We start from the raw sequence: 18935 nt of genomic DNA on the forward strand, positions 1-18935 counted from the left end.
CAGTTGGATCATGTTATTTAATTGGACAAGCAAGATTTAAGAATGTATATTGCCATATTATTTATTTCTTACTCAAAATACATAAAATTTATATTGAACATAAAAATTAGTATAAGTATCAGAATCGAATGTAAAAACTATATAATATGATAGATAGATCACATGTTAAATTTTTTAGTATATGTTGCGGGAGAATTTGACTTTTAAAAGTGAAAAACTTGGTTTATAAAATTCTATACATACTGAATTATATTGCAAACAATAAAATTTTAAATGCATTGATTTATTTTCTATAAAATTTTCACCAGCTACAAGAACATTTATGTATAAATTTTGAAAACGCATTAATTTATTGTAAGCACAGGCTAAATAACTTCATGTTGTGACATAAATGGTGGGTAATGTGATAGCTGGCAACAGAAATACAATATAAAACTGGTTGTATGTATAGTATCAATTATACAAACCATGTGGCTACTTGGTAGCTATATACATACATTTTTGGCTTTATATAAAGAGAAGAAATATTGCTTTTATGTTAGCTGGAAATATTTAGAATTTAAAACATAATAGTGACAGACAGTACCTTAGGAACATGAAACCATAGATTGAGATTCTTCAACACATCTGCCTGCTTGGTTTGAGTCTTTGTCAGTAGGAAAACAGACAGACTGCCTTTAACGACGTCGTTAGCACATGGACTGCTTCTTTAACCACATATATATATATATATATATATACATATACATGTATGAAGAAAATGATGCATCAGGCTATTTGCTTAAGATGGTAAATACTGAATTCATGACAAAATCCACCATCAGACAAACTGTGATGACTTGTAATTAACTGGGGGCTCAATCCCAAAAGAATACAAAAGCTTGCTTTTCACTACTCTGAATATTAACAGATTTTATATTGTACCCGCCTAAGTATGAACTGTATGGAATACTCAACATCGCCGTACAGAATTTTCCTTGCAAATCAATCAATCATCTGACCCAAGAACCTGCTGCTTGAGCTCTTCTATCTTGGCTGCCAATTCATCCCTATTTTTCTGCAGTGTATAAAAGACAGGGTGATTCACTGGTAAGGTGTACTCATCGCATTGTAGACAACTTATTTTAATATAAAATATGATAGAGCTACCTTGAAAAGAAGATAGCGAGTGCTGAACCAGAATGTGTAGCCCAGACCGACAACTTCCATCAACTTGGGAAACTGAACAATAGAATTGAACATCATTGATGGTCAGCAGAAAGTTACAAGTGAACTTCCTGATTCAAGAGGCACCTAAAATGTATATAAGGATAGAGGTCCATACCAGCGGAATAGAATCTATAGCACCGACAAGTGCTGAAGCCAACCATACTCCAGCAAAGGCAGCACTTCCAGATAGAATGATTGAATATGCTCCTTCAGAGTCTAGCTGCGTGTTTTCAACAAGCAAATCATCAATAACACAGCAATTTGATGACAAAATGGTCTCCAACAGGGACACTACAACTTGAAGATACAGGAATTGCAAACGAGGCTATTGGATGAGACAATGTGAAGGGTTATATTTGCTAGCTTCTTAACAATTTTCAAAAAGCAAGGCAGACTCTGAATATCTAAAAAGTAGCAAAACAATGAGGGGGGAAAAAAGACAAGGGAGCTAACTATAGTAGCAAACCGACGAGAAATCCTAGCAACTTATGTAATCGGTAAGCAAGGTTAAACTTGGGCAATCTTCTTCCCTGTCTATCTAACACATCAGCTTAGGAATAGATTGCAAAACTAATTCAAAAAATTCAGACTTCCTAAGACGGTTATGGTCCATAAGAATTTCCTTATTGGCAACTCATACAGACAGGAAGCTATTCCATGAAAAATGGCAACCACAAGACCAGCAAACTGTACTCAATACTAAGATCTCCACAAGCAAAGATGGCAATGCACGCAAATATCTGATGATAAAACATTGTAATTGTCAATATACAATGTGATAAAACTGTTATTGTATGAGAAAGAGAGAGAGAAAGAGAGAGAGAGAGATATGAATAAGGGTGGAAATACAATTGGCTGAGTAAATTGAAATTTGCCAAGAGCACTAGGTGAGTTAAAAGTGATGTAATCATGAAAGGAAAGCATCATTAAGGAATGGAATGGAATGGTAACAACACTTTATGTTGAGCACATCACAGTGGAGAGGGTTGACAATAAGCAGGTGCCACTTGATACATCCACAGACACCAAAACACGATTGAAATTTTCATGACATTCACTGAAAACACAAGGGGAGAAGGAGTTGGCAAATTTGGTTGCTCAGTTAACCGCTCAGATCAACATAGTTGTCAACTTTTCATCAAGATCTCACAAGACTTTCCATAAATTGTAGTAATCATCATAGCAACCAAATTTGCATTCAAGAAAAGAAACCACAAAAAATTTTTCTGTGCTCAATCACTCAAAAATGGGAAGAACCAAAACCAGTCATGTAGAACAGATAAATATTTAGGGTTTACAATTTTGTTTGGTTGAACACAGATAAACTAGTTCTTAGCCCAGAACACCTTGAATCAGGTCTCGCACATTCCAGTGCAAACTGATTGTTGGAACTAAGTTTCTTGGCTTTAGTTTTGTTAAAACCCATATTCCAAGGATTGTATAATGCCCATAAAACACCAGAATGGAAGAGAAGCTAAACAAAAAGAACGAAGAAAAGCACATTGGAATGAAAAACAGAAATAAAAGCTACCAATAGGCCTGAATCTAATAATATACAAAAATCAAGCAAAGAAAACTTAACACGGGAAACTTACTAGTTACCAAGAAAATGAGCAATGAGATCATTGTTGCCTGAAATTCTGACAACAAAAATCAAAGAACATGGCAGCTTGAAAGAAGAAAAGGTCAACAAAGGACTCTGAAGAACAATCACTGAAAAAAAAAAGACATTTGAAGGCATTAAATACGGTGGGTTGCTCAGCTAACCGCTCAGGATCGACTCAATTGCCGAAGTTTCATTAAGCAGTCAATGACTACTTTCAACTAGTATAGAAACATCATCATAGCAACCACTTTTACCTCTTCATCCGACCACTTATAATGAGCATCGAAATTTCTCTTAATTATTTTAGTTGGTTGAATGGCATCACTCTTTTCTCATGAAATGTTAACACTAAGACAAACACATCCTGCCACAACGCACTGTATGCTCTCACTGATATAAAAACACAAATTATATGGCACTAAAACAAACCTTATTAAGGTTATCCAAGAACTCAGAGGTCTGCTCTTGATCATCCGCAGGGGACTCCTCTTTAGGTGTGTCTTTCAGCAAAGTTTCATTGTATCCATTCTTCTCAGCTGATGGAACATCTTCAACAGCTATTGCCGTGTCACTTTTTTCCCCAACATATTGATTTGATCCATATGATGTTTCTTCAGAAGCTGTTGCTCTTGGCAATGAGGTAGCAAAATAGCTGATTCCTGAGAATAAGCAATAGTGAAGAAAGCCCATCAGCAGCTCCCTTGTTTTTAATAGGTCTTAGGGACATGCCTATGATGCATATACAAAAAGCTGAAACAAAACTCTCCCGAAATCAAAGATTGCGGGCAAAATGCAGAATGATCGCATGAAGTGTTAAAGCTACAGGCTTATAATTCTCTAGAAAGCCTAGTATGCCAGTACCTCATACTGTAAGTTAAATTACCATAACGCTGGATCATGCAGCGTCCACCAACTAAAACTAGTTATGTAACTTCACTCAAAGCATCCTTTGCCCAATATGATCCTGTACATGCTCAAATGAACTAATAATTACCTGAACAAATACTTAACTACGAGTACGTTTACTACCCATATGAGCTCATAAGTTATCAATAATACATCGGATCAATAGCTATAGCACTAATGCTTATATATACACGTTATCAACATGTTCCCCATAAGTTTACGCCATTAACATGTTTCCAATAACCAGAATAGCCACGGACTATAAAATGGCATTCCCAGGTAAGTAATGCAGCCGTTTCTCTGCAAAACAAAACTATACTACAACCTTAGCATGCAAAACATCTATTGATATAGTGCTTTCGATGATTAGCTCCAAAACATAAGCCTAAGGATCCTACCTTAACAAAAACCAAAACACTTCCCCAACCGTGTTCCACCTAGGGTATTACAAAAACCCGCCACATAACAAACTATGTGCATAGCATAAACGGTTATATATAAAGAAAACGAAATGAATGAAAAGCATGAACAAACAATAAAGAGTAAAGTGAACCTAGGGTTTTGTTTCGTACGAGAGCGAAGGCCACGATAGTTCGGAGCTCGATTGAGTGGGAGAACGGCACTGAAGCGAACGAGATTGTTAGGGTTAGTGTCAAGAAATCTAAGAGACTTGCTGGCCTTTGGTAGATTTGGAATTGCGGGTGCTGCGCAGGGCTCCATTTTAGAAGGCTAGTGAGAGAGAGCTGCGGCAGCTGACAGTGAGAAAAATGAAATGGGGCGCGGCAATTTATAGGACTTTCTGCCTCTTCTAGGGTTTTCTGCGTTCGGCCCGCCCATTCCCATTTATTTACACTTTTGTCTTTATAAAAAAAAAATAATTTAACCATTTTTCTTAATATATTTATGTTTTTTTAAATATATAATTAATATAAATATAAAATATATTTTTATTTTATTATTAACTTTTTGAAATAGATTGTAAAAAAAATTATAGAGCAAAAAAAAAAAATTATAATTATTAGATATAAAAATTATATCTTAATATTTATTTTGTATCTGATACCGATTCACACAATTTTATTTATATAAATTAAAATAATAATAATTACAATAATAAATAAAATATCATATACAATATATTTATTAATAATTTTAAATTAAAATATGTATTTTATAAATATAAATATTAACTTAAAACATAACACGAATTAAAATCTTACCAATTAAAAGAACTTATTCTAGTAATTATTAAACACTAATACTTAGATAACGTTATAGGGTAGAAATTAATTATTTAATTATGCGTTAATTATTTAATTAAAATGGTCAACGTTGACCAGGTTTTGTGTTTGCGGGTGATTAGCCATTGGGCTTTGAATTAGAAAAAAGTTTTCCATTTAAAATTCGAAGGCCCAGTCAAACCTCCGGTGGAAGTTTGACTAAAACAGTATCAGCCTAAGTGGGATCTGACTCATTAACGCCTTTCCACGTTTTATATAATCTTCTCAAAAAATTTATCGTCCATTCAGTCCTTCCTTCGCACTCCCACGCTCTCCCTTCACACTCGCGCCAAATCCTACGCGTTTGTACCAGTGACTACCCAGCAACGACACCGTTTTTTAGAGAAGAGCGGCGAGTAACTGTATCCACGAGTACTCTTTACTTCTCAGATTCCCTCTCCCTTCATATATTCTCTCTCTCTCTCTCTCTCCATCCTCCCCGTTTTCCAAATTTCGAACCCCACAAAAACTAGAAGGAAGAAAGGAATTCTCTCTCTCTCTCTGAAACGCACATGGCGGCTCTGAACAGAGACCAGTACGTGTACATGGCGAAGCTCGCCGAGCAAGCTGAGAGGTACGAGGAAATGGTTCAGTACATGGAACAGCTGGTGACGGGTTCGACCCCGGCCGCTGAGCTCAGTGTGGAGGAGCGGAATCTCCTCTCTGTCGCGTACAAGAACGTGATCGGTTCACTCCGAGCAGCCTGGCGCATAGTGTCATCGATTGAGCAGAAGGAGGAGAGTCGCAAGAACGACGAGCACGTGGCGCTGGTCAAAGACTACAGATCCAAGGTGGAGACGGAGTTATCCGCTGTGTGTGCCGGCATTCTCAAGCTGTTGGACTCGCATCTGATCCCATCTGCGGTAGCTAGCGAATCCAAGGTGTTTTACCTCAAGATGAAAGGAGATTATCACCGCTACTTGGCGGAATTCAAGGTCGGGGATGAGAGGAAAGCGGCCGCCGAGGATACGATGCTTGCGTATAAGACAGCACAGGTATTGAATTTAATCTTTTCGATTTTTAATTTGGAGTAATATATTCGGATCTTTGATAATATTTTTTTTTTATGGTTGTGATTTTAGGAATTATTGATTACGACGCTGTTATGCAGTGATTGCTTTCTAGTTTACTTTTTTTGTTTTATTTTGTACGTTTCTGATGGACAGTTGACATTTTTGCTTGAATTTGACGATTGTGCTCTACTTATTAAGTTGAAATCCACCGGCACACAAGCATAAGCACAGTACACTCACATATTTACTTGCTTATCTTTTTCTGCGCTGAAGGATATTGCACTGGCTGATCTTCCTCCAACTCATCCGATAAGGCTGGGACTGGCTCTCAACTTCTCAGTATTTTACTATGAGATTCTAAATTCATCAGAGAAGGCCTGTAGCATGGCAAAACAGGTATGCTTTTTCCTTGTTCATGCTAGAACATTAGGTTTATGCTTCTTTTCTTTGTCCTCGGTCCCTTATGTAAGGATTTGCCTTATTATTGAGTTTCGCCTTCTTGAAGTTCTTCTGGATTCTGTTAACTGTGGAGAACGAAAAATTCCTGTTCTCAGGATACAAGTCTCCTTTCTTGATGTAGTAGCCAAACAGTAAATTTCTGCATTTTGAAATTGGGTAGTTCTGTAATTTTAGAAATATATTTGAGGATTAGCAAATCAATATACTGCATGTAGACTTGAAATTATGTTCTTTATCGAGCTATACTTTTCTGAAATATGATCAGAATGGGAAGCAGCTAAAACACTTTTTAATCTTTTAACAGATTAATATAGGAGAAGGGTATTACTAGATCATGTAATATGAACCTCTATTAAAAAAAGAATTATGTAATATGAATTTGCTTTGTTCATATTACTTTAAGTAGCTATTGCACCACTCGTGTTTGCTATTGCTTTTGCTACTATGTGCGGATGATTCTTTTTGTTTTGTTCTCTATTACTGCTTGAGATTCAGAAAGTACAATTCAATTTGAGTGAAATGATAACAAATAATTTTGAGAAAGCTACCAATAAGCGAGTAACTAAATCTTAACCACAAACAAAGGTACCGGATGGGATTAGACATTACTTGGATCTATCTGTTTTATGGTTCCAGAAAATCATGGGCCAGAAATTTGTAAAATTAGGGATGTCTCTGGCTGGTAGTTCAACTGGCTCGCATGATCTCAAGTTATAGGAAAATTTATAAAACTGCATGGATGGAGCATTATAATCAAGAGGAGTGGACCATAATCATTAATGCTTTTTATTATCTAATGAAGTGTGTTCTTTCATCTCGATTGTCAGCTAGAAAAATACTTCAATAACAGCAAACCATCCGTTTCTGAGAAACCAATGAAAAGACAACTATAAATTTAAAACATTTATACATGCAAAACCTTAATTTCTAGAAATATGTGGATTGTAGGGAAAAGCCATCACTGAAGAAATCTTGTAGCTCCTGTTATCTGTTTTGCTTATCATAAGCTGAGTTTAATAGATAAACTGATGTCATTTTTTTCAAGAATAAGGAAGGTGAAGTTTAGATTGACCCTGTTTTAAAGCTCAAGAGTTAAGGTCTTAATCTTTATTGTTATTATTATTATTTTTTTTTTGGGGGGGGGGGGGGGGGAGGTGATGCTGGTTTGTAATCCTAAGCGAATTGAATGAATGACAATGCTCTCATAGTTAGAGTTTTGGGGACAATACTATTTTGTGAAATGTTAAGATACTTCAGCAGGAAGGGGTAGCTGCTAGCCATTCTATCATTGATGAGATGAACTCGCCACAGCTTTTCTCAAAAGAAATCAATGATAATATATAAAATTTCTATGACTTCCTGACCTACATAACTTTTTTTCGTCCTTAATTGTAAGACTTGCTTAACATTAGGGGAACAAGAGGATTTCTTTTTGAGAGAAAGGAACCAGGGATTTTGGAACAAAGGAGCATTCTTTAAAGGGGAATTTTAAATCTGGATACGGGAATGATTTATAGAACCAGTTTATGATTCCCATATAACACCTCTTTATAGTACTAGAAATATGAGAGTATATTCTTCTTTCAAGTTTCAATAATATAAAAATGTGAAGAACTAATATACATGGATATACTTTTTGCTTAGCTTATCCAATAATCCATAAAATGTGAAAAATAATCCATAAAATGTGAAAGTGTGCATTGGAACCTAACATCTATTTCTTGTTTTGTTGTTTTATTGTTTTGGAAGACTCTCTTTTTAAGAAGTAATATGACACCCACATGGTATGCTAATATATATATGAGTAGTTTCCTTTGTACTTGTGGGGTTAACTAATAAGAAAGCAGGCACTTTAGATTTTAAATAATTGGTGGTTTCAAAGCAAATATGTTTGCTTAAATTAGTAAGTATTGCTTTCAAGTTGGTTTTGATTCTTCATATTATGAATTGAATGCTTTAATACTTGATGCAAATAACAGTATGAATTCCAGATGATGTTGCCAGATGGACTAATGGCAGAGCTATACTTAACTAAAAGGTTGATTTGATTGTTTTTGTAACTTCTATGTAATTTTTGCTGCCTGAGGTTTTATAAAAATCTTGAGCTATAGTCAATTTTAGCCTTTCAAAGTTACTTAGATTGGGAGTGAAGTAAATTCATGCAAGTGGTGAATTACAGGCAGTGACGTGTTCACTTTTCCTCTATGTTATCAGTTATCCCAATGGAAAAGTCTGTACTGTGTTTCAAAGCTAATGTTGTGGAGAGATATGAATAGTCAACATAATGTCTTCGGTTTTTTTTTTTCTGTAGTTGTTCTGGCTGAGTTTAATGAATTCTTTAAGGGAGTCATGGATTTACCCATCATGGGCACCCATTGATCAACCCATTTGCCGGCAAGGAAAATAGATGTGGTATTGTAGAAATATTGAGAGAAAATTTAGGAGGAAAATACGGAGGAAAAATTGATCTGATTTGAGAGGACATGGGAGAAAAAATAGGTAAGAGAAATATATGTTAGAATCATGAAAAAGGGGAAACTTTCCTTTATTCTCTAGGAAGTATATTTTCTAGATTTTGGGATACCAAGTGGGTATTTCTGCTCTATTAATTGCAGAGTAATGTAGAAGAAAACTATGAATAAAAATTCAGTCTTTCTTCAGGTACGGTCATTGATGCCTGCATTTTAGCAGGAGATAAATAGAACATGTGAACTCAGGAGCAATTGGAGTGGCTTAGAATGTTGAAAAAGAAAAATATAGCTGTTGGGTTACATATTTAAGACTCTTAACGGTTACAGCCACAAGCTTGGTGATTAGTAGATATCCTTAATACATATAAATAAATAATTTCAATAAGCAGCTTCGACATGATCTATAGTGGGGAGCTAAGCCACAAGTTTATTCCTTCACAGGACGGGTATGTTGATACAAGTTTATTGTGCAAAGAATGTTCAGTTTCTGATTTCAAATGATTTTTTATTTCCTTCAGGCCTTCGAAGAAGCCATAGCTGAGCTGGATACACTGGGTGAGGAATCCTACAAAGACAGCACTCTCATCATGCAATTGCTGAGGGACAATCTCACTCTCTGGACTTCAGACATGCAGGTTAGTTTCCCTCCTGGTGGGAGTTTTGCTCATTAGCTGTCAATTAATTTTTTAAATGATGTTTTTGCATTTGGATTGGTCAGTGAATGTGAAAAATATGTCATAACTCGTCGAAACTCTGGATTCCCTCCACTGTTTTGAATGGAATAAGAGTCACAACATATTTTTCCTTGGTGCAGTTTGGGACCAAAATTGAATGGTCAAATGATTTATTAGTCAGCAACATTGGTACTGAATAGTGTGTTTTCGATAATTATGCATTATATATATATTTTTTTTGGGAAGTCTTATTTTGATTGTTAAGCTTCATTTTGAACTTTTCGGGATTCATGCAGGAGCAGATTGATGAGGCCTAAATGTTTGGATTGTTTTGCACTTCCAGATGGGTGGACTTCGATGACCTCTGTAATCTGACTTGTCAGATATGTTCTCTATATGCACAGGTGTAGTCATAATGATTTTTGTATTCAAACATGCTTTGGTTTTTCATCTTTTCCTGAAAAATTCTATGGATATCTATAGTTACATGTTTTCCAGACAGCTTTTGAGGAGGAATGATATTATAATTCCTACTTCCTACTTGAATGATTATTAATCAGTCTTTATAAATTTTGTGTTTGTGGAATACATAACATAAACTGCCAAACTGGGTTAATAAATCTCCCAATTTGTTTCCTCTGCTTTTAGTAACTATACTACGGATCGTATATAATGAGTTTGAAGTTTTGCCGTCTTATACATGTTTGTGTGGATTACTGTACCTAACTGTACAATACAATAAATTCATATACATATATATATATATATATATTAACTTGTTAAAATTTTATAAATTAACCAGGAATCATATGTAATATTATTGATTTGCATAATATAGGAGAGAGAGCCGGAAAATCAGTAGACTTTTATTTTCTTCCTCTTCTTTCTTCTTCTAGTGCCGAGGACCTTAGGTTCACTCGAGACACTGCCATCAAAGAACCATATACGAATTGGTAACGTGTAATTCTCCACAATTATAAAATTTCTTCGACCGTTAAGTGTAACCTATAAATTTAATCAGGTGAAACGAGATGCAACGAACGAGAGAAAAATGATACAAAATAAGTATGCAAGTTTTTGTTACGTCGGGGTAATGTATATAAAATCGAAAGAGGCTGGTTTTTACAGTACACGAACCAGGAAAAGAAAGTTGCATATCTTAAGAGGTGACAACCCTAGCTTGCTAGTTCTGGAAACACCATTATCGTTTAACCCTACTCGAACGAACCATATCATCTGATTGTTCTTGGTTTCCCCATGATGGTGTAAAAGTGTATGTATATATATGGGTATGTACAAAGTTTTTGTCTTGATAAGGGTATATATTTTGTTTATATAGAAGTAGAAAGTAAGATTTGAAAAATTTAAGACTGAAAAAAAAAAAATTGAATTAATCAATTTAATTATTAATATATTTAATTTTATATGTAAAACTTAAATTAATCATTTCATTTTCCACACTTTAATTAATTACAAAATTTCAATTATTTAAAAAACATTAATTAAAATATATTTATTGAGAATTTATTATTATATTAAACTTAAGACATTGTCTTCTTTCGTGCACAGTCTTTTCTTACATATATAATATATATATATATATATATATATAGATATTAGTATTGATTTAGTTTCAGTAGTAAAAGTTAGACTGGGAATATGTTACGGTAGATAAAATTGTGGCTTCAGCAACAAATTAAGTGTGTGTATACATACGTATGTTTGTATATGTTCTGTTATAAACTAACTTAAAAAAGAAGAATAGGTAACTCACAAATGGCTTGCACTGTCAGCGGAAAGACGAATTGAAGCCACCCAGATCCGAAGAAGGGCTTAGATTCATACCCTCTCTCTCTCTCTCTCTCTCTCTATATATATATATATATAGACATAGTACATGCTTGGCGTTTCTCAGTGCTCATCGTGGAGTTGCAGAGAGGCCATGGCTTATGTTATGGATGCTTTTGATGTCACCACATGAATTTACTATTTGGAGAAAGAGAGTGCGAGGGAGGCAGGCTCGAATCTCAAAGACTAATGCAAAAAGAGAGAGGTGGTGTTCTTTTAGGACCACAAACATGTTATATGCACCATGCTACATACATATATATATATATACATATATATATATATATACATATATATACGGCAGAGACATGTTTCCCCTCACTGGAGGTTTACTGAATCTCTTAAGTTATATAATCAGCTTATACGGATATTATATATGCGTGTGTATGTATGCATATGGCTTACCTTGGTCAATAAGATTAACGAGTCCCCAACTAATATTGACTTCATTTTTCTTTAATTCATTAATTTTCCTCACTCTAATAATAAGGAATTAACACCCTTAATTTTGTATATCAATATACAAATCTCGATTTGAGATTTCATATATATATATTTTTTAAATAATTTACTACTTTATAATTCAAATGTTAATCAAATTACTAATTTTACGACCGTAAAAAAGATAACGAGAACTGAATGATGTATTTGTCAAAGAGATTGATTAATCAGTTTGCTTAATACTTTAACTAAGAAGAGTAAGTTATTAAAAAATATATAAAATCTTAAATTAAAAACCCTAAAACCATGAAGAATACAACTTCAACATGCTACATATTTAAGTAGTAACTTTTTAGAACTATATCTATAAATAGTTGATTGATAAAAAAAAGTTCAATATGATTACGACATCAATCATGTGATTTGGGTACCGTTAGAATTTTATGATAATTTTTGTTCTCAATGACTATATCTTTTCGAAAATTTATATATTTTGATTCGTTATAATTATCTTAACTAATTTAAACACGGTAAAATATTCGTTTATCTGCATATATCATAATTCTCTAAGAGTAAATTAGTTCGGTTACGTAATTTCATCAACAAATTAATGAGATAAACTCTTTGTATCACTGAATTAAGTATTATAAACTGTTACAAATTTTACATTTTTAATAAATTTTGAACTCATGACGTTCAAAACAAAGTATAAAAACTTTAACCATTGAATTATTATATTCGTAATTTCTTCCGTGATGGATGTATTACGTACTAGTGTACATTTTGTACATGAGAGAAATGTCGGACACATAAATTTATTATTTTAGTCTTACGAAATGTAAGTCATTGTTTATGTTAGCATATATAGCATTCATAGAAAGGAGAACCATTAAGGCTGGTTATTAGAATTCTGTAAGATCCACGTGAAGTGTGAATTTTAACATAAAAAAAGTGCTTTTCTATATTTAGTCAGGAAGCATTTTTGGGAAGCAACCCTCTATAAAAGGGCTTATGCTTATGCTTATGCTTATGCTTATGCTTATGCTTATCCCAAAAGAGGAATATGTTCATATGGGATTGAGAGTGGGGAGCATTTTACTGTGGATGGAAAAAGGCTTTACAATTTTTCTTGCAACAGTAATTTTATTTAAAAAAAAAAAAAATTAACCCCAATTAACTATATATTTAATCATATCTCAATTTTGTTTACTAATTATATCTTCAAAATAAATTCAATATTTTAATTACAAAGGATATAAATTAATTTCAAATTAAAAAATTAACTTTATATAGAATTTTATAATTTCAAATTCTATCAAAATTGGTAAAATTTAAAATATATTATTACAATTTTATATAGAATTTTATCTCAATATCGTATTTTTTTTTTCGGTGAAATGTTTGTGGAATTAATTATAAACTTGTAAATATAATTTCCTAACTAGTTTTTTAAATTTATTCTAATTAAACATAACCTATGAAATTTTTATGTGATTTATTATTTCATTTGAATGCACAACATAATAATATATGATTTTCAATGTTTTATTCCCTTTAATACCAAGATTAATATGATAACTAAAACATATAATAGTTTATAAAATTATAAATTTTCTATTTAATTATAAAAATGGGTTATTTTTGTATATTATGTTATATTTTATTACGGTTTCTATATTCTGTACTTATAGAGAATAGTTATTATATTTATGTTTGATATGTTTTTTTAATTATAATCGTTAGAATAAAAATGTTTTTAAAATCAATTGATCTGTAAATCTACATACACAATATCATACTGAATTAATAAAAAATAAAATAAACAGAACCTTACTTGGATCAATCGCAAAAGATTCACTTGTGATTTGCGGTAGATACTTTTGGATCAACATGATGTCTCAAAAACTAATTTTTTCTGACGATAGGATTTCAGAAAAAATAAAATGACGAACTTGTGATTCGAGAAACATAACTGCCTTTTATATCGATAAATTTTTACAATTTTTATTTCGTTCATCATAAAATGAGAATATTATAAAAGAGTATCCGCACATTACAATCTCGTACTTAAGTCAGATGCATTAAAATTTAACACTTTTTAACCGTATTTGATCACTTTTAAACGAGTTCATAAATTGATAATCTGATACGCATATCGAAGTTTACATATAAAAAAAAATCCAACAAAAATGAATTATAAAAATAAGTTGTATGCGGTCTATGAAAAAAATAAAATATTTTTTTTATTTATTTCTAAAAATAAGATAAATTTTTATAAAAATAAATAAATAAATAAACAAATAATTTTATTTCATTAATAATAAATAGAAAATGATAAGTGGCTAGCGCTGGAATTAGAAAGCAGCGCAGGGGTAAAATAGGAAATCCATGGGGGTCCCACTGAAGATCCTCTCTAACACAAATTAAATATGTAATCTCTCCCGTAATTACATTATAAGCTAATCATATTCCTTAATCCTCTTAAATTAAGTGTTTAATTTGGGCATCAATTTCCTACTAATAATATTTTTTTAATTAATAAATTAAGTGTTTAATATTGGAATTACTTACAATTTTTTTTTAAAAAAATAATAAAAATGATGTAATTAATTATCATTGAATATTGTATATTTAGAAGTGTTTAATTCGAAATGAACAAAGGCAATTTAATTGGTAATAAAATATCATTAAATTAATAAAATTTGTATACATTGAAAGTGGACGATATTTATAAGTTATATTACTTTCAAATTTCTTCTTTTAAAGTATTTCATATTTAATACTAAATTATAAATTATTTTTAAAATATTTAATTGTTTTATTATTAAATATTAAAATTAATAAATATAATTATACAAAGGAAAAAAAAAAAAAAACCCCTATATCTCATTAAAGGAAAATAAAGAGGATAATAATCAAATTTATTTTGATGTAAATTCTTTTAATTTTCTTAATTTTTTGAGTCAAAATAAAAATTCGTTCTTGAAGTTCTGTACTCGCTAATCCCCCATTTACCCTAGAGCATATGCTCTCATTTCCCTACATAAAGCTTCTTCCTTTCCAAACAGTCGTCTCTTCTATTCGGATTTCAGACCCACAGCCCGTCTCTTTCTCTCTCGTCTTTGGCTTTTATTGTGAAATGAGAAAATGCTCTTCCCTGCGACAGAGCAGCAGCCATAGATAAAACCCTCGACGTCTCTCGTTTCATGACTCTTTCCTTGAATTTCCCCATTACCATTTTTCTCTTATCTTAAGCTCTCCTGAAATGGCAGAAAATCTTGACTCTGCAGCCTCGAATCTTCTCTGTGCAGAGAGCGGCGTGACATGTTTTGATGATGATGATGATGATGATGACCTTGATCGCGATGGGGTCAATGAGTTTGGTGTCATCTCCCCTTTTTGGCATCAGACTAAAACCAATCATCTCCAATGTAAAGACTGGTTTTTTGACGACAGTGGATCCAATTCCTTGGTGGGTTTCCCTTTGGAGAGTCTGGAGGAGATGATGGAGAGGGAGAAAGAGCATTTGCCCAGAGATGATTATCTTAAGAGGCTGAGAAGTGGTAATTTGGAGTTGGGTGCAAGGAGAGAGGCTCTTGATTGGATTTTGAAGGTTGGTTTTTGATTGTTTCCCGTTGTTGATCCTAGGGTGTCTCGATTGGAGCTCCTTGATCTTTTGCATGTCTGATCTGCTGATCACTGGTTTTCTCCCTTTGTTTTTTTTTTTATTCTTCAACTGGTTTTGGCTACTAGCAGTTTGGTTTTCAGCATTTCCTCCCTGCAATTTCCTGCATTTAATTCGTCATTGATGTGCAAACAAGAGTTCTAAAATGGAAGCTTATCACTATAAGATTATCTGAAATTGTTGAATAATGTTACATGACTTGTCATGATGATCAACAGGCTTGTGCTCATTACCAATTTGGACCACTCAGCATTTGTCTATCCATGAACTACTTTGATCGCTTTCTATCAGTTTTTGAATTGCCTGTAAGTCCAAAAATGAGCTGAGAAGATAATTCTTTGTTCTATAATCTTCTTATCTTGGTTCCTAACCGTGTTTATAATGGCTATTTTGGCTCTAATAGACAGGTAAGGCTTGGACTCTGCAACTGTTAGCTGTAGCTTGTTTATCATTAGCTGCCAAAATGGAGGAGACTAAGGTGCCACAGTCTGTTGATTTACAGGTCTTGTTAAATACATATATATTGATTCCAAATTATATCATGACCAATTTATTTTAATGAAATTTAGTACTAATCCTTCATTTTTCCTGACTGCCTTTATTCTGCGATGGTAGGTAGGAGATCCCAAGTTTGTATTTGAAGCTAAAACCATCCAAAGAATGGAGCTTCTGGTATTGAGTACATTGAAGTGGAGGTTGCAGGTTCTTACTCCTTGTTCATTCATTGATTACTTCGTGAGAAAAATCCCGGATGATCAGTTGAGCATTTCAATCTCTAAATCAGTCCAGATAATATTAAACACAATTAAAGGTGCCTTTTTTAAACAGTTTATATACAAATATTATGCCCTGTCTCGTGTTGTTTTTTGTTTAATGGTGGGAAATTGAATGCAGGTATTGATTTCTTGGAGTTCAGGCCATCTGAAATAGCTGCAGCTGTGGCGATTTTTGTTTCTGGAGAAATTCCAGCAGTGGACATTGGTGATCAGGACAAGTCTTATTTTGTGCACCTTGAGAAGGTATGGTAAAGCAAATTGGTGGGGCAATTTGAATAATTTGATCTTGGTTTGTTTACCAACTTGAATTGGGTTCTTTTTTTTTTTTTTTTTTTTTGGGTATTCTCGCAGGGGAGAGTGATGAAATGTGTGGAATTGATCAAAGACTTGACATTGATAACTGGGTCTGGTTCGGCTTCTTCATCATCCATCATCCCACAGAGCCCAGATGGAGTGCTTGATGCAGCTACTTGTCTGAGCTATAAAAGTGATGAGATCACAGCCGTTGGATCATTTACAACAAATTCTTCTTCACATAATAATAATAACAACAACAGTTCAGACATTAAGAGGAGGAAACCAGAGAAGAAGTGATGACTCATGGGATATGAATCCTTCTTCTTCTTAACAGTTTACTCAATATACAAGTCACTCCAGTGACCAATCAATTTGGTTGAATGGCAATTTTGGTGCGGTGATATCTGGAAGAAGCTTCTTCACAGATTATACACAGAGAAATTTGAATGAATACATTTTTTTAAGGTGAAAAATATATCCAAGAGGGTAGTTTCATGCTTCTAGCATGAAGAGCCTGCAAAACAAAAAAAAAAAAAAAAAATCACCCACCAGAATTTTTTTTGTTTTTATAACTAAAAAATATGCCCAACTGGCAACAGTCACATATATCAGCTCTGCATAGTGTTGTTGGTGGTACATGTAGAATTTTCTGGAGTAGGTTTTTTTTTTTTTTTTCTTGGGGTAAGCGAAGAACATATGCAGAGTGAAATATATTTCTTGAGAAAAAAAAGAAAAAGAAAGCTCATTCCCATCTCTAGTTTCATATATAATTTCTACAGCGTCCGTTGAAACGACGCCGTATCTCCGCTACAGTTGAAACGATGTCGTAGAGAAAAACATCGGGATTGAAGAGGGATGAGGGGGGGGACCCACAAGAGGTTTTGTTTTGACTGGGCGGCCGGTCAACATCTTGTGTTTAGTCAGTCAGCGTATGATAAGAAAAAAGTTTCTCTGATCTTGAGAAACGTTGGGAATCCACAGTTCAGAACTTACGGGCATGTTCTACCCTTTCCTCTTTTTATTTTATTTATTTATTTTCTCTTACTTTTAATATTTTAAAAATTAATTAATTATGTATGTTATATTGATACCCTCTTAATTGCATGATAAGCTGCGAATCATAATATAAAATGAGAATACACACGAGACTACAGTCTAATTTGAACTTATAATCTCTTATAAAAAAATAATTATATATTTTAAATCATTCAATTAAGCAATGAAATTAAATTTTATTATTAATAATTGCATTGTATTTATAAGCAAAACATAAATTTTGTTTTTTTACCACTAAATAATATTCACAAGCATGAAGATTAAGTGAGGATAAAAGAAAAGAAAATTAATTTGTACCAATTGGGTTAATCTTAATTAACTTGTTGGATTATGATCAAATTTGTAATAGATTTGTTTTAAATTTTGTATTGGATTTAACCCAATTAAGTGAAACATTAACAAAAAGCAATTCAAATTAATTAAGTAAATGTTGGGTATGGAAATTAATTTTGTCCAAAATGTCAATGAATTTAAAAAAAAAGAGAAATAGGGTAAAAAAAAAAAAAAGAATTTATTGAACAAGAAATCGACATGGGACAATTCCCATATATATATATATATGTATATATAAATTTGGGAGTTAATTATACTAATGGAAGTATGAGTAATTTGTAACTCTAGCTTGGTTTGGTTGAAAATGTTAGAACAAAGTAGAGATTTACCATATGAGAAAAATATATTCCATATAAGAAGCATGTATTGTAAACTACGAAAAATTGGGTGACTGCAAAATTTATTAAAAGCATAAAAATTATGAAAAAAAATGATGTAAAAGTACTAAATATTAATTTTTTTTAAAAAAATAGAATTTAAATTCACTATAAAACACATATATAAATTACAATGTATTTATATAATTTCCAAATTGTATCATTTCCAAGAAGCATACAATGATGGAGTTAAAATTTTGAATAAATTTTGTTTGTGTTGAAGTTTTTCAAAATCTCTTGCATGGATTATATTTGTTCGTTTAATTCTAATTAGGAAGAGAGGAAAAAGAAAAGGGATTTTTTAAATCTTCCATCTTCACCAATTTCAGTGCACTGAAAGTATGGGAGAAGCTGGTTGGTAAACAGAAAGGACGATAATAAGAGGAAGGATGACGAGCTGCCTGGTCTGAAACTAGTAGCAGAGACATTCAATTATTATAAGCTCCATAGGGTTTTATACATGTACATTATATATGTATATATATGTATATATAGTCTGTTGCA

At 32.7% G+C, this 18935-nt stretch overlaps 3 protein-coding genes and 2 non-coding genes across 7 annotated transcripts; 2 read left to right on the forward strand and 3 right to left on the reverse strand.

Moving 5' to 3' along the window:
- Positions 1–752: 752 nt before the first annotated feature.
- Positions 753–4502, reverse strand: LOC110814352 (CURVATURE THYLAKOID 1D-like protein). Its single transcript, XM_022041777.2, has 5 exons — positions 4294–4502; positions 3245–3474; positions 1325–1429; positions 1150–1221; positions 753–1057 (listed from the first exon to the last, which is right to left on the reverse strand). Exons 1-5 carry the CDS (start codon positions 4439–4441, stop codon positions 989–991), a joined length of 624 nt encoding a protein of 207 aa, XP_021897469.1. The 5' UTR covers positions 4442–4502; the 3' UTR covers positions 753–988.
- LOC148266177 (small nucleolar RNA snoR128) lies at positions 2304–2395 on the reverse strand. Its single transcript, XR_015818870.1, has one exon. It is a non-coding gene; the product is annotated as a small nucleolar RNA snoR128 (small nucleolar RNA).
- LOC148266178 (small nucleolar RNA snoR128) lies at positions 2964–3059 on the reverse strand. Its single transcript, XR_015818871.1, has one exon. It is a non-coding gene; the product is annotated as a small nucleolar RNA snoR128 (small nucleolar RNA).
- Positions 4503–5414: 912 nt separating the features above from the next.
- On the forward strand, positions 5415–10188 carry GRF8 (general regulatory factor 8). Of its 2 annotated transcripts, none has more exons than XM_022041783.2 (4): positions 5415–5996; positions 6288–6410; positions 9463–9579; positions 9915–10188. In XM_022041783.2, exons 1-4 carry the CDS (start codon positions 5514–5516, stop codon positions 9933–9935), a joined length of 744 nt encoding a protein of 247 aa, XP_021897475.1. In that variant the 5' UTR covers positions 5415–5513; the 3' UTR covers positions 9936–10188. The 2 variants fall into 2 exon arrangements, with proteins under 2 accessions (XP_021897475.1, XP_021897477.1); XM_022041785.2 differs by having other exon boundaries at positions 9921–10188.
- A 4843-nt stretch (positions 10189–15031) lies between these two features.
- Positions 15032–17052, forward strand: LOC110814393 (cyclin-D4-2). Of its 2 annotated transcripts, none has more exons than XM_088217140.1 (6): positions 15032–15520; positions 15811–15897; positions 15996–16094; positions 16208–16403; positions 16487–16611; positions 16720–17052. In XM_088217140.1, exons 1-6 carry the CDS (start codon positions 15173–15175, stop codon positions 16960–16962), a joined length of 1098 nt encoding a protein of 365 aa, XP_088073266.1. In that variant the 5' UTR covers positions 15032–15172; the 3' UTR covers positions 16963–17052. The 2 variants fall into 2 exon arrangements, with proteins under 2 accessions (XP_088073266.1, XP_088073267.1); XM_088217141.1 differs by having other exon boundaries at positions 15996–16070.
- Positions 17053–18935: the final 1883 nt, after the last annotated feature.

This window comes from Carica papaya, chromosome 4 (genome assembly GCF_054855325.1).
Source record: "Carica papaya isolate Zhongbai chromosome 4, ASM5485532v1, whole genome shotgun sequence".
NCBI lineage: Eukaryota > Viridiplantae > Streptophyta > Magnoliopsida > Brassicales > Caricaceae > Carica > Carica papaya.